The sequence below is a fragment of the Pelodiscus sinensis genome, chromosome 5 (assembly GCF_052426305.1).
Source record: "Pelodiscus sinensis isolate ZL-2025 chromosome 5, ASM5242630v1, whole genome shotgun sequence".
Classification (NCBI taxonomy): Eukaryota; Metazoa; Chordata; order Testudines; family Trionychidae; genus Pelodiscus; species Pelodiscus sinensis.
In genome coordinates, this window is record NC_143056.1 from 33651725 (window position 1) to 33667900 (window position 16176).

The 16176-nt window shown below is 44.4% G+C and overlaps 1 protein-coding gene across 2 annotated transcripts in view; it reads right to left on the minus strand.

Annotated features, from left to right (window-relative positions):
* Positions 1-16176, minus strand: part of TTC8 (tetratricopeptide repeat domain 8) — an 82036-nt gene that overhangs the window by 30697 nt on the left and 35163 nt on the right. For both annotated transcript variants that reach the window (XM_006122334.5, XM_006122333.5), the window contains one exon: positions 7592-7636. In XM_006122334.5, the coding sequence (XP_006122396.2) occupies positions 7592-7636 (45 nt within the window). The remainder of the gene's footprint in view (positions 1-7591; positions 7637-16176) is intronic.

The window sequence follows — 16176 nt, forward strand, 5'->3', positions numbered from 1 at the left end:
AATGCCAAATTACATGCCTGCTCACAGTGTATTTGAAATAGATATTACAATGAGAAAAGGCCAAAATGCAATCAATGAATGTGAAGAGAACTATCCTGAGGGCATTTTGATAACAAACACAGCAGCTACAAAGGATGTTAATGTTCTTTGCCTTAATAAAATAAAACCTCTGCAGTTACAAAAATAGAATATACTGTGCTTTCCTTCATCCACCCAGTGTGTGTTTGCTTGGTGTTGGCAAATACCAACGCAACATGGATTACTACCAGTACACAGTACATTTGCTGCTATTCCTTAAAACAAATTGTAATGAGTACATCACTAACCTTTCAAGCATGTCAGACTCTGGTGTAACACTCTTTGGTAGAAATGAGCTCAGCAGAAGATGAACAATTTCTGAGCAAGGTTTTTAAAATGCCCCAGTGCCACTGACATTTAGCCCACAGTGTTTAGCACACAAAATGAAAATGAAGAACAGTTCAGTGTCTAAAGAGGTCAGTTAGGCATGCCTACACTAAGAAATTATTTCAAAATTAGGCTATGTCTACACTGCAGAGCTACCTTGACTTAGAGCCCCAGGAAGCACTGAGAGGTAATCAGTTCAAATTACTCTAGGGAGTAGTTATTTTTAAATAACTGCATCTGAGTATCCACAATAAGGCTGAGTATCAAATAGTTATTTTGAAATTAGTGTTATTCCTCAAGGAAAGCAGGAGTACAGATTTTGAAATAATGGGGTTGGTATTGTGGACGCTTCGGTTATAAAGTCAACTTAAGGGGGGTTATCATATATATAGTAGCCCAATGTCTGTGAATCTGTAACGTCAAAATACTGGTTGTTCTGGGCAGCGCTGTTGCCTGAAATGCTGGCTGTTCCCTCTGAGCAGCCTGTGCTGCATGGGGAGTGCGGGGCCCAAACGGCCGCTTGCTCCCCTGCGGCAGCCTGGCTGAGTGGCGCAGAAGTCAGCCAAACACCATGGCAGGAGGCGAAGGAGGGCAGGGTGGTGATGTGCGCTGTGACAGTGGCTCCAGGCCCTGACCCCTGGCTGTGAATGTCACCGCCCTGCCCCCCTTCACCTCCTGCCGTGGTGCTCGGCTGACTTCTGCGCTGCTCAGCCAGACCGCCGCGTGAGAGCAAGAGGTGCAAACGACCGTTTGGGCTCTGCGCTCCTCATGCAGCACGGGGAGTGCGGAGCCCAAACAGTTGTTTGGGCTCCGCTGTCCTCTGACTGAGAGGCAGGAGGGGGAGGAGAAGACTGACATGGAGGAGAGACCTGAAAATCCCGTCTTATGACGGGCTAATTGGCTAGTCATATATATAGTAGCCCAATGTCTGTGAGTCTGTAACGCTGAAATGCTAGCTGTTCCCTCTGGGCTGCTCTGTTGCCTGAAATGCTGGATGTTCCCTCTGGGCGGCACTGTTGCTGAAATGCTGGCTGTTCCCTCTGGGCGTCCCATGCTGCATGGGGAGTGCGGGGCCCAAATGGCCGCTTGCGCCACTTGCTCCCCTGCGGTGGCCCAGCTGAGCAGCACAGAAGTCACCCAAGCGCCGCGAAGGGGGGTGGGGCGGTGACGTGCAGCGTGATAGCGGCTCCAGGCCCTGCCCCCTGGCCATGAACATCACCGCCCCGCCCCCCTTCGTCTCCCGCCATGGCACTCAGCTGACTTCTGCGCTGCTCAGCCAGGCCATCGCGTGGGAGCAAGTGGCGCAAGCGACTGTTTGGGCTCCACACCTCTCATGCAGCATGGGGAGTGCGGTGCCCAAATGGCCATTTGGGCTCTGCGGTCACCTGAGTGAGAGGCAGAAGAGAAAGAGAGATACAGAGAGAGAAGCAGGAAACAGAGAAGAGCTGATAGAGAGAGAGTGGGGGAGGCAGGAGGAGGAGGAGAGTGAGGGAGAGAGACGGAGCGAGAGACCTGAGGTGCAGCAGAGAAGACCGACGTGGAGGAGAGACCTTAAAATCCGTCTTATGACGGACTAATTGGCTAGTTTCAAAATAACACCCTAGTGTAGACCAAGCCTTATTGATTAATCATCTCCAAAGGAAATCAGAATGAATAACAATAACGGAGGAATAATTTCCACTGAGAAAAGGCATTCATTTTTCCTTACATAAAGTAAAGGGATACTGGATGCATTTTTTAAAAAGTATTAAATACCATATTAAAGAAATATTGTGCTTTACCTCATTCCTATCTCAAAAAGTGGTAGAGTTGGTGGATTTTTGATGCATTTACTATTGGTACAGATAGAATATGTTATATTGTGCATATTTGTCAAATATGCATACAATGTACAATGGTATTCCTTAATTGAAATTGATAAGAAACTCAACAGAACATAAAGGAGTGTCTGAGAACAAAATGGAGATGAAAAAATGATTAAAGCTCATTTATTAAAATTATATTACAGAAGAAAACAGCACATATCCCTCAAGAGGAGCAAAATAAAGCCAAGGAAGGTCCCCTTTCTCTACTAACACTTTTACATCTTTTTGTAAATAAACCCAGCACTGATGGGGTTAAGATGCCTCAGAAGAAGCCAATTAACCAAATAGGTTGCAGCTTGGGGAGAGCCAGAGACTGATAAAAGGCTGATTGATGATAAAACCCAGCTGGGCAAAGGCAGGCTGAGCTCATATAAAGCCAAGAAGTTTACAACAGAAAAGGGCTGTAGGGAGGGAGTGAACTCAGCTTGGCTGGAGGAGACCCAAGAAGGGGACCTTTCAGAAAGAGTTCACTCAGAGGAGTGGCAGAATGAAAGCCTATGGAATGCAAAGTAGGAAGAAGCCCAAGGAAATAGTATCAAAGGCAGAGATTGTGTAAAATTTAGCTGCTGATTACAGAGTAACTGGGCTAAAATCCAGAGTAGCAGGCAGGCCTGGGTTCTCCTACCAACTACTGAGAAGGCAGCATGGACTTGGAATTGGCACAAGGGACTGCCTGAAATAGCATCTTGACAGACTATCCAGAGGGATTTTGATACCCTGGAAAGAGAAAACTAAATAGTGACCTAGATAGAGGCAAAGTCATGAAGAGAGAACACCCTGAGACCTCGAAAGCAAGAGGGCCACAGGGCAAGTGAGCAAGAGCAGAAGGTGCTAGACTGGATAAGAACTGATCACCATGCCCAACCAGAAGAAGGTGCCCCAACAATGAATAAAACTCTGCCTTTACAACAAGGGACCCTGTGGTGGGAGGCAATGACTCAAAAATATTTGGGTATTAGGGTGGATAATCAGCTGAATATGAGTTCCCAGTGAGACACTGTAGTCAAAAGGGCTAATGTGGCTATTTGATGGACAAACAGAGGAATCTTGAGTAGTGAGGCTATATTAACTCTGTATTTGGCAACTACGTGATGGTTGCTGGAATACCGTGTCCAGTTCTGAGGTCAACAATTCAAGATGTTGATGAATAGGAGGGGGTTCAGAGAAGGTTACAAGATTGTTGCTGTAAGGCTTGTTTGTAAGATCTGTAATCAGACACAAAGAGTTCAATCTGTCAGCTCAACAAACAGAAGTTTAAGGGATGACTTGATTATAATCTCTAGTTACCTACATAGAGAACATGTATTTGATAATGGGCTAGCTAAGTAACATGATCCAATCACTGGATCTGGAAGCTGGACAGATTCATACTAGAAATATGGTATAAATTTGTAACATAGTAATGAACTTTTGGAACAATTTAGTAAGGACCGTGGTGGACTCTCCATCATGGGTAATTTTAAAATCAAGGCCTTTTTCTGCCCTAGAAAATAAGCTCTAGGAATTATTTTGAGAAAGTTCTATGACCTGGGGTTTTTAAAAATAAGACTACATCTCAACATTCCCTTGTGGCCTTTCACTTAATTTATGAAATCTTGGAAGCCAACTGAAGTTTCAGATTTAGTTCAGCTGGTACCTGTAGACAAGATGCAGAGCAAGTCTGTTCTTTCCCTTTCCACATCCAGGAATAGGTCTGCAGTCCAGTTTTCCCTGACTTGAGTGTATAGCCAATTACAGGAAATGCTCCTCCTTGTCCATTGATGCTGAAAACTTGCTTGGACAGTGGCTCTTCAAGCTTGCTTGTTGTCTTCTTCTCCCACCCAGAGGATAGTGTCTTAGGTCTTGGAACCAATAGCCTCCACCCTTTTCAAAAAAGTCATCTTAGGCTGCCAGGATACCCCTGCCTTCCACTGCTGGATGACCAAGTGATAAAGAGTACCCAGCTCAAGGAGAGGCAGGTGGGTGACTGAGTGAGATGAACAGGTGAATAAGGGGTAAATTTATTTGATTGTAAGGAAAGAGTTGGATTCTTTGTTTGCGGATTTTTAACTGAGATGAATTAATGGGAGAACTTGGTAGGGTGTTTGAGAAGAAGGGAGAGACCATTAGGAGAGGGTGAAATGAAATATGAAGTAATAAAAGCATAAAGAGAAGGGAGATGGAAATGGAAGTGCATGAGAAGAAACACCGCAAATAAGAGGAAAAGAGGAGGAGCAAATGAAAGGAAGATAAAGAACAGAATATTAAACTGTTAAAATTTAGATATTTTAAAATATAGTACCACAAGTCCAACCACCACTGTAAACTGAGCCATAAAAGTATTTCATATGAGAGCTTAGAAAGTAAAGATACAACCAGTTACTGAGATATCTGTGTCAAAACTGAAATGTTCCTGGATCCTCTAGGGACTCCAAAATACTACTTCTACAAGATTTCTGAAATTTACTGGGCTACTCAGAACATATTGCCTGGGCTCTATGAAGCTGCCTATCCAGCTCTGGAGATTCTGCTGTTAATACCACTGAAACAGTTTACTGATATATTTTCACTTTCATTTGGTATTAATTTCATACCATGCCATGCAAGCCCTTTGTCACTGATGGACTAGAGTTCCTGTCAGCAAACAAGATTCGGTTTCATCATTGTTGGCATCATAAAAATCCCACTTCCTTCATGTCAAAGTAGATTAGAAGTAATTAACAGGTTACACATTCTGTTTCTTTCTTTCAGATGTTTACACTTGATGGTAATATTTTGGATACTAGTATACTGAAATTCAATCATGTCAACAGAGCCCTGTGCAATCAAACTGGCAGACAGCATATGACCGACATAATTTAGTGCCAGATTAAACAATTCATAGCATTTAATCTGAAAACAATTCTGATTTACATCAACACAAACCATGTGTTTTCTGATAATTATTACTTAGCTAGTTGAAAACAGCCAAAATAGCACCACAGAATTTAACTTTATCTTTAGTCCCTTGAATGCAGTCCCTGCTCAACACATCTTTAGGTGGTGCAGAAAACCAGTAAGTGCTTAGTGAGCCAAATAAAATTGATCTGAGTGTCTTGTGCTTGGGGTAAAAAATGTTTTACCAAATACCATCATGATGAATGTGCCAGAAATACTTTGTGTGTGGCGATAAGCTGTATGTTACTCATCCAATAAAACACACTTCACCTATGTGAGCTTGTAAGACAGGCTTGCATGTAACTTTTGAATAATTAAACAAAAGATATACACATTTAACTGAGACTGTTCAATACATTATAAAACTGTGGTTATGCCTACACTTGGATATAAAAGTGTGATTCACAGCACACACAGATTTGCTCAAGGTAGCTCTGCCAGTACTTTACCTGATTTTAAATTCAATCCGTTATTACTAATTACATTATTATTCCATAAACTATCCCAAACTATTCTCCCTCACTCGCAGTCTGCATCAACACTTCTTGGGTGGGTATATCTACACTAGCTTGAGCTAGTGCACTAAAAATAGAAGTGTAGTTGGGGTCACATGGAGAGTGCTGCTTGGGCTAGTTGCCTAAGTACATACTTAGGGACTCCAGGCAGGTATATAGTAGAGGCAGCTTGCCTGAGCTGCCCATTGTGCTATTATAGCTGCCAATTGTGCTACCTTAGCTATACTATTATTTTTAGTGTGCCAGCTCTGCTTGAAGTAGTGCAGGTAAATCTATACAATCCAGAAATCAAGTGCAGACTAAGAGAGGGAGAGAATTGTTTGGGACAGTATATGGGATAATGCTTTATTAGTAATAATGGATTGAATTTAACACCGGGTAAAGTACTGTACAAAGTTTATCCCAGTATTCAGTCTAACAAGCAAATCTATAGTTTCTGAGATATTCTACACAAGGAAAAGGTTAGAAGTGTCACCACTGATTATATTTAAAACAAGCCTGAATACACTGTATGGAACAAATTTTACACATAGGAGAATGAACTGTATGATATAACAGTCGGAGCCAGGGTACTTTTCACCACAGTGGAGCGTAAGTCTGCAGCAGTGTTAATTAATGCAGTAATGCTGATGTATCAAGCATTCATATATTTCCATGAGGGATCCCTCCCACAGCAACCAACTATGATACTATGGTTAAGAATACTAACTGAAGTACAGTTTGTCAGTGATTGTTTGGACTAGCTCTATGGGCTTTAGCAATTTCAATCATGTTTGGGCACTACCATTCAGAATCTTCTTTCCCTACCCTGGGTATGCCAGAGGAGGGGATAGGGAGAAGCTTGTGGAGTTTCTTGTTTCCCAAGGCCCCAAATGCTCTGTATTTTCCAGGCCACCTACATACCCACAGCATGCTTCTAGCTCCTGCCACACCATGAGTGCAAAACAAACTCTAGCTCTGGTTCACTCACCCCAACACTTGGATGGTTCTATACAACCAGGGGAGCACACACTAACCAATTAATTCCTCTTTATGGAGAAAAATGCAGATTAAAAAACAGCTGCAAGCAGGCCCCAGCAGGTACGGGAGACAAGACTAGGGTTGCCAGGTATCCAGTTTTGAACCTGACAGTCCAGTACTTGAGCTTTCTGTTCAGGAAACAAATTGAGAAAATACAAATGTCCGGTATTTTCTAAATAAGATGTAATGCAGATTGTGATGTAATGTGAAGTGTGTCCAGTATTTTTGTTGAAACCATCTGGCAACCCTAGAAAAGACAATATGTTGCATTTGGCTGCAGTAAAATGGTGAATCCTACAGCTCCCCTGCCAAAACAAACAAACAAACAAACAACAACAACAAAAGCTGAATTCAGTGGTATCTTTGGGGCGGGGAAAGAGGTATGTGGAATGACTTTCTGTAGCAATAAAATTCAAACAGCCTTGGCCCTGTCAGGGAAATTTTTTCATACTTTCTGTTGAATCAGACAGGTATGGGTTTGCACTTGGCTCACATGGAGGTAGGTTATCTTTACAATCTAATGTAGGGATAGAAACTTCATTTTTATCATTGATGAAAGTTGAGATTGTGGAGTGCAATTTTATGGCAAGGGACAGTGCTGCACCAAATTCTGTAGAGGGGTCCTGCTCATAGGTATCCTCCATCTTACTTCTATGATGTTCCTATGCTATTTTTACTTTTGAAAATAAACGCATTTAAAATTTTAGTGCTTATGACTTTTTCATGCTTGTAACAAGAATTTTCTTAAACATGCAATTTTTCTATCCTAAGAACTGAAGTAATACTAGAAGCCTTAGTTCATCTGAAACCTGACAGACATGACAGAATAAGACTTAGTACAAATACAATGTATTTATATGAATTACTTACATTCTTAACGTCATTTTCATGATGAAAAATATATTCGAACAATGCCTATTAAAAGAACATTTTAAGACATTATCATGTGTGAAAAAAATAAACATTTTGAATTCTCAAAATATAGTAACCACCAATTACTACTCTAAAATAGCCAACACAGTTACACATAATTTACAGAAACATTAAACGGACTTATGAGTTAGATGGCCGAAAGGTGTAGAGAGACAAGATCCCATTATGCTTGTTGTTGTTTGACTTCAAAAAAGCCTTTGATTCAGAGGAACAAAATGCAACTTTAAATGCTCTCCTTTCTCAGGGCATCTCTCCTGTGTATGTGAGAAACATATAACATTCCTTGATGGACACAACTACAGAAATCACGCTTTTTGATGATCCCTTGATCATTAAAGTTAAGCGAGGTGTAAAGCAGGGGGATGTTTGTTCACTGAAGTTGTTTGCCAGCATCTTAGAAGACACCCTGTGGAAGACTGATGTTAAAGATGAATTTATGATTGATGGCGAGGTTCTTCAGATGCTCCTTTTTGCAGATGACATTGTTCTAATTGCGTTGAAACCTGAAACACTGCAAAGTCTCCTCATTGAAATTGGAAAGAATGCAAAGGAGATTGGCCTGACCATCCACACTGGAAAAATCAAGTGGATGAAAAACACATATCATTCAGAGTACGTCATGCAGCTGGATGGACAGTCTGTCGAGCTGGTGGATCAATATGTATATCTTGGACAAGTATTGCAGTTGGACAACGAATTGGTCCCGGAGTTGAGCAGGAGGAGGAGGTCAGGTTGGATTGCCTTTCAGAGTCTGCACAGTGTTTTTGTTGAGCCCAAACTTTCCACCATGGCGAAAGCCCATCTCCTTAACACCAGTATCCTTCCAGTAGTGCTGTATGGCTGCAAAACTGGAACACGGTGCTTACAGAAGAATTAAAGCTGCAAACCACCCAAAGAGCAATGGAAAGATGCATGGTTGGTGTAAGAAGGCTGCAGCATGTTACTATTGATGATTTGAATGCAAGAAACTGTGTCAATAATATCATCCAAGTTATGTACAGTCACAAAAGGATATGGACTGGCCATGTAGTGAGACTGAGGGCATGTCTAAACTACATTCCTCTTTTGAAAGAGGGATGTAAATTAGATCAAAATTGCAAATGAAGCCAGGATTTGAATTTCCCATGCTTCATTAGAATAATGGCAGCTGCACATTATTTCAAAAAAAGATTGAGGATGACACTAAGATAGGGAGAGAGGTAGATATGTTGGAGGGCAGGGATAGGGTCCAGAGTGATCTAGATAGATTAGAGGTTTGGGCCAAAAGAAATCTGATGAGGTTCCAGAAGACAAGTGTAGCATCCTGCATTTGGGACAGAACAATCTCAAGCATTGTTACAGGCTGGGGACTGAATGACTAAGCAGCAGTTTGGCAGAAAAGGACCTGGGGATTACAGTGGATGAGAAGCTGGATATGGGTCAACAGTGTGCCCTTGTAGCCAAGAAGGTGAATGGAATATTAGGTTGCATCAGGAGGAGCACTGCCAGCAGATCTAGAGAAGTGATTATTCTCCTTTACTCGGCTCTGGAGAGGCCACATCTGGAGTATTGCGTCCTGTTCTGGGCCTGCCACTAGAGAAAGGATGTGGACACATTAGAGAGGGTCCAGTGGAGAGCAACCAAAATGATTAGGGGGCTGGTCACATGACCTGTGAGGAGAGGCTGAGGGATTTGGGTTTATTTAGTCTGCAGAAGAGAAGAGTGAGGGGTGATTTGATAGCAGCCTTCAACTTCCTTAAGGGAGGTTCAAAGAGGATGGAGAGAGGCTGTTCTCAGTAGTGACAGATGACAAAACGAGGAGCTATGGTCTCAAGTTACAGTGCGGGAGGTCTAGGTTTGATAGTAGGAAAAACTATTTCACTAGGGCCGTGTCCAGACTCAGGGGTTTTTTCGGGAAAAGTAGCCTTTTCCCGAAAAAACTTCCCCTGCGTCCAGACTCAAGCCGCGTTCTTTCGAAATTATTTCGAAAGAATGCGGCTTTTCTTTCGATGGCGGTAAACCTCGTTTCACGAGGAAGAATGCCTTCCTTCGAAAGTTCCTCTTTCGAAGGAAGGCGTTCTTCAATGTAAAGAGGCCGTCTTCGAAAGAGAGCATCCAGACTCGCTGGGTGCTCTCTTTCGAAAAAGCGGATTTTTCTTTCGAAAGATCCGTGTGCAGTCTAGACGCGATCTTTCGAAAGATGCTCTTTCGAAAGATGCTTTCGAAAGAGCATCTTTCGAAAGAAGCCTGCAGTCTAGACATAGCCTACGAGCGTGGTGAAGTACTGGAATGGGTTACTTAGGGAGGTGGTGTAATCTCCATCCCTAAAGGTTTTTAAGTCTTGGCTTGACAAAGCCCTGTCTGGGTTGATTTAATTGGGATTGGTCCTGCTTTGGGCAGGGGGCAGGACTTGATGACCTCCTGACGTATCTTCCAGCCCTATGATTCTATGGTTGGGGGCAGAAGAGAGCTTGAGGTAAGGGATTTGAGTGCAGGAGTGGGTATGGAATCTAAGAGGGAATTTGAGTGAAGGAGGGCTTGCGATCTGGGGTAGAGGAATGGGATTCAGAGTCAGGGAGGGGGCATGGGTTCAGGAAAGGATTCTGGCCTGGAGGAGGAGTGTATGAGGGGGTGCAGAATCTGGGAGAGAGTTGACCTGGGAGGAGGGGGAAAAGAGGTAGAGAGGGTTTGGGTGGTGGGCTGGGGCAGATAGGGGGGTTCCAGAGGTATATTCTGGCTGGGAAGTGCTTATCTAGGCAGCTCCCAGCCAGCAGTCCTGCAGGAACTTGAGTTGCAGTCACCGGCTGTTCCATGTGATTCTGTAATGGGCAGGGGGGAGGGAGAGAGGAAGGCTTCACATGTTGCCCCTGCCCCTAGCAAAATTTCCCAGCTCCTATTGGTCGGAAACTGGCCAATAGGAGCTGAGAGATTTTGCTGGGGGGCAGGGACAGCACGTGAAGCCTCCCTCCTTCCACCCCAGAGTCCAGAGCATAGAGCAGCAAGCCTTTAAAGCGGCTCCAACTGCTCACTGTTTGGATCCAGTGACTTGGCAGACCAGATACAGCCTACTGTCTATCTCTTGCATTTCCACAGAAAGGTAATTAAGAGTAAACAAGATAAGAGATATACAAATTAATGGTACTGAATAGATAGATAAGTTACTATTTATCTCCTCTCATAACACAAAACAAGGAATCGTTCAATGAAAGTGAGAAGGAGCAAAGCTAAAACTGAAAAATAAAAATTTTCTTATATGATTTGCCTGTAAGATTGTGATATTGCCTGTGATACTGCCTGCCAAAAACTTAACAGGATTAAATAAGATTGGACATGTATATAGATAAGAATATTTATAGTTACAATAGCAAATCTTTATTTAAAACAAGTTTTGAAAGATATTATAAATCTTCCTGCTTTAGGACATAAATCAACCTCTAGGTACTGAAAATTAGAAAGAAACCTTTCCTTGTAGACAGTTAAGGAATACTCTGCCTTCTATATGTTTTCCTGCACCTTACTCAGTAATAACTGTTGCTGGCCACTGTTTGGAGACAGGAGACAGTATTAGATGGACCATATGGTTGAGCATGGCTATTCTCAGGGCTCGCTAGCCGCGCTGTCCGATGACAGCGGCTCTTCTGGGTTGCAATCTACTCACCACGGGCGAGTAGATTGCATTATTTGTCGAGCCCTGGCTAGTCTTATATTCTAAAACATATAGGAAGACATGGCCATGCCATGAAGTTTATAGTTTAAACTGACAAGTTTCAAAAGTGTAGTTGTGTTAATCTGTTTCAGAAAAACAGTCTGGCACATGAAAGCTTATGCCCAAACAAATGTATTAGTCTTTAAGGTGCCACAGAACTACTCATTTGTAATTTAAAGTGATTTTCACCAATGAAGGAGAGAAGGGGAAATATTAGAAAGGGCAAGGTTAAGGTCACATGGTTATACATGTACGTAATGACTGAGATTTATCATCTGTTTGCACACTGGAGAGTTGACAGCTCAAAGTTTTACAACTTTAAGCTACAATCCTTAACATAAAATAAAATGAGGATCTTAAACTTCATCATGCTTTTGGCTTTAATGTCAATGCTGCTTTCTCCCTTTAAAAAATTGCAAATCTTTAAAGCAGCACATTTTAACTCGAGTTTTTTTTCTATGACAAATATGAATGTCATATTATTAGTTTTCTAACACTAACAATTATACTGTGGATGTGTCTAGTAAGATTCATTAGCCTAAGCTTCTTCTGAACTGAAAAAGATGATTCACTTCAGACTTTGAAAACAATGCAAATATTTTAAAATGCTGTTTAAAAAAATGTTTGCATGTGGATCACAAACTACATATGTAATGCTGTTGCAGAAAAAGAAAACATAATTCTGGAATGTACAACTGATCCTCTTTGGTGCCAGATCATGGATGTTTCCAGACCAGAGAGCCCTAGCAGCTGCTAGTGGGGACTGGCTAGGAGTCCAGTGGCAGAAAGGCTGGCAGTCAGGGGCCAGCTGGGAGCGGAGCTGGTCCAGCGGCTGGCATCCGGGGGAGGGGCTGGGCCAGTATCCGGGAGCCTGTCCAGAGCCAGGAGCAAAGCTGGGCTGGGAGCAGAGCTGAGCTGGTAGCTGAGAGTGGAGCTTGGTGGCTGGGCCGACTGCAAGGTCGGCAGCTGGGAAGGAAACCTGAAAACTGGGGCCAATGGCAAGGGGGGGGGGGAGCAGCATCTGGAGGCTGGCTGCCTCCTTTGAGAGCCCCAAGGCTGGCTGCAGGGGGCTAGCAATGACCTTGTTCAGGACCAGTCAGATCCCAAGGTTGCCAGACCAGGGAGATCCAATTGTATTAGGAGTGTTGTAAGCAAGACACGTGTAATTCTTCCTTTCTACTCAGCACTGAAAAGGCCTTCAATGACGTATTGTGTCCAGTTCTGGATACAACACTTAAGGAAAGATGTAGACAAATGGGAGAAAGTCTAGAGAAGAGCAACAAAAAATATCAACAAAAGTCTAGAAAACATGATCTGTGAGAAAATACTGAAAAACTAGGTGTGTTTCTCCTGGATAAGAGAAGACTGAAGGGGGATGTGATAGGCTCACGGAAGCCTGCACTGAGGCCAGTGCGTCTCTGGCCACGGTCCTGGTGGGGGCACCGAATGGCGCAGGGAGGAGGAAGGCGCAGTGGCAGCATGAGGAGGTGCCGAGACGCATTGACCGATAGTGGCCACATTCAAAAGAGTCTCGACCGCTGCCGAGAGGGGCAACGACCACATACTACTCCTACTATTGCTGTCCTGAGAATCCAAGGTTTTAGCACAATGGCAGGGACCTTATGAAATAATTCAGAAAGTGGGGGAGGTGGATTACAAAGTACATCGTTCGGGGTGGAGGAAGGACACCCAGATTTTTCATGTTAATTTACTGAAGAAATGGGTAACCCAAGAGAGCCTAATGATAGCCTCCCCTCCCCGTTTGGAAGACGAACTGGGCCCCTGGGGCGGAGACTGCCTGGAGAGAGATGAAGCCACCTGGGGAGAAGATCTGATATCAGCAACTCAAAGACCTCCTACAGCGGTACGAATGAGTCCTCACCGTGATACTGGGCCGTACATCTTTGGGATGTCACAGGATAGTTACAGAAGCAGGAAAGAAAGTGCGAGAACCCCTCCAAACCCTACCCCGCAAAGTCTGGAATATGGTTTGAGAAGAGGCCCACCTGATGAGACAGTGGGGTATCATCGAGGAGTCCCACAGTGAATGGCGGAGCCCCACTGTATTGGTCCCGAAACCAGTCGGTACAGTCTGATTTTGTATCGACTTCCAACGTGTCAACACCATTTCCCGCTTCGATGCCTACCCGATGCCCCAAGTGGACGAACTACTGTAACGGTTGGGACATGCCCGATATATATCAACTCTCAATTTGACGAAGGGGTATTTGCAGATTCCCCTGGAGCCAGAAGCCAAAGAGAAAACCGCTTTTTCTACCCCATTTGGACTCTTCCAGTTTATAACAATGCCATTCGGCCTCCACGGGGTGGCTGCAACATTCCAGCATGATGGATGAACTATTAGCACTATACAGAGGGTACGCAGCCGCCTATATCACAACTTCATTATATACAGTACTACCTGGGATGACTATCTCCAGCACTTAGAAGCCGTGCTAGCCGCTCTGGGGAGGGCGGGGTTGACTGCGAATCCAAACAAATGTCATGTCGCCAAGAAAAAAATTTCTTACCTGGGATACATGGTAGGTGGAAGAAGACTCAAGCCCCTTGTGGGCAAAGTTCAGGCCCTAGGAAACTACCTGGCCCCTAAGACAGAGAGACAAGTAAGGCAATTTTTGGGACTAGCCAGGTATTATAGGAGGTTCGTCCCAGGGCTTGCAACCAGAGCTACACCCTTGATAGAATTGACAAGAAACACAAAACCTTCAAAGGTACGGTAGACCCCCCAGGCTGAGCAAGCCTTCAAGTCCCTGAAGGAACAGCTGACAAGGGCCCCAGTACTAATCTAACCAGATTTTGAAAAACCTTTCTCTTTGTATACAGATGCCCCGGAAGTCAGACTAGAGTCAGTCCTGGCCCAAGAGTAGCAAGGGGAGGAATACCCCATATTGTACGCCAGCCGCAAGCTCCTGCCCCGGGAGCAGAACTATGCTACTATTGAGAAAGAGGCACTAGCAGTAAAGTGGGCGGTTGAATTGCTACGGTATTATCTGTGGGACAATAAATTCCACTTGATCATGCCCCTTTGGTGTGGTTACAGTCTATGAAAGAGACGAACCCACGCATTATGTGGTGGTACCTGGCATTGCAGCCATATTGCTTTGAAATAGTCCACCACCTAAGGAATAGACACCAAAATGCAGACTTCTTTTTGAGAGTAAACAAACGGGAGAAAGAGGCGGGACCTGAGCACCTAAGGGGGGAGGTGTGTGACGGGCTCACAGAAGCCTGAACTGAGGCCAGTGCATCTCCGGCCACGGTCCCGGCAGGGGGGGCCAAATGGCGCGGGGAGGAGGAAGGTGCGGCAGCAGCTGAAGCCAGACTGCCTGTTTGCAGCCCTGGTGCAAGGGGGCGAGGGATGGTCTGGAGGGCAGGACGCAGGCAGACACTGGAACATCGGTGGGGCAGGGCGCTGTGATGGCCACATTCAAAAGAGCCCTGACAGCTGCCAAGAGGGGAGGCAACTACAGGGTAAGGAGATGCCAGGGAGAGCAGGAAGCAGCCCCACCTCCCGGAGACGAAGGAAACGGCCACAGGCCGCCTAAGGACTGCCCCTCAGTGGAAGAACTTGGACGCTCAACAGAGGTGGTGGGTCCCCTGGGCGGAACACGGGGGACAAGGACAAAGGGGGGGACAGGAAGCAGCCCAAGGCAGGGCAGTATTGGTGCCCGTGGGCTGACAAGTTTCGGGAAAATGCCCCGTCAGCCGAGTAAGGGCAAACTGGTCCTTGCTCTTTAGGTCCCTGGGCTGGGACCCGGTGAAGAGGGAGGGTCTACGTCCCCCTTTCCCTCCTAGGAGCGGCGAACAAACCAAGCCCCAAACCGACTTGCGGTACCTGGCCGGGCCGAGAAACCTTTGCAATACGGTGAAACCACTGACTTATGGGTATTTGGGTGGGACACTGAGACGGGCAGAGGACACAGAGCCCACCCGGACCTAGGGGAAGGGCCCTGGTCGGACAAACTGCCACAGGGGACGTAACTGTGTTCTGTACGTAAAAGGTCGTGTAAAAGAGAAGGGTGATAAACTGTTCTTCTTGACCACTGAGAATAGGACAAGGAGTAATGGTCTTAAAGATTAGATATTAGGAAAAAACTGCTTAACTAAGAGTATTTAATTAATCACTGAACAATTTTTCTCAGGGAAGGTGGGGTATGTAAAATCTCAGTCACTGTAGGCTTTAAAGAACAGGTTAGTCACACACTGGCCAGGAGTAGTCTAGACAATATTTAATGTTGCCTCAGTGAAGGCACTGAAATAGAGGACTTGTTGAGATCCCTTCCAGTCCTATGATTCTATGGAAGCTATTACTGCAAGTGAAAGTGTATACCTGAAATATGAGTATGCAGGAAGCAACCTAGCTATCCATCTCCATGTACAATTTCTGAACCTGCACACTTAGTTGCAGTAAACACTCATTTGCATAAAGAACACAATCAGATTGATTAAAATGTTTGTCACGTCATTTTAATGAAGTTTTTGTTTAAGTGTCTTAAACTTAGAAGAAAAGGGGATTAAGAATCCAGGAGAAATCCTTACCTACCAAAGCATCAGGACCTGCCCACATATACCCATTTAAGACATTTAACAAAGAGAAGTTTGGTTTTGTATAATAATGTACCAACAAGCGTATACTATTTACGGTCCTAGAGAGGCTGATTGCCATTAATAGATTCAAAGGCAGATGTGCAATGATCACCATTGCATTTCTCAAAAAAGGCACTTCCACCTCTAGGTCACTAGTCAAATACACAGATTCTCTTTTGACCTGAGCTGTATGAGACAGCCTTTCAGTGGTCTATGCAAAGTGAACTGT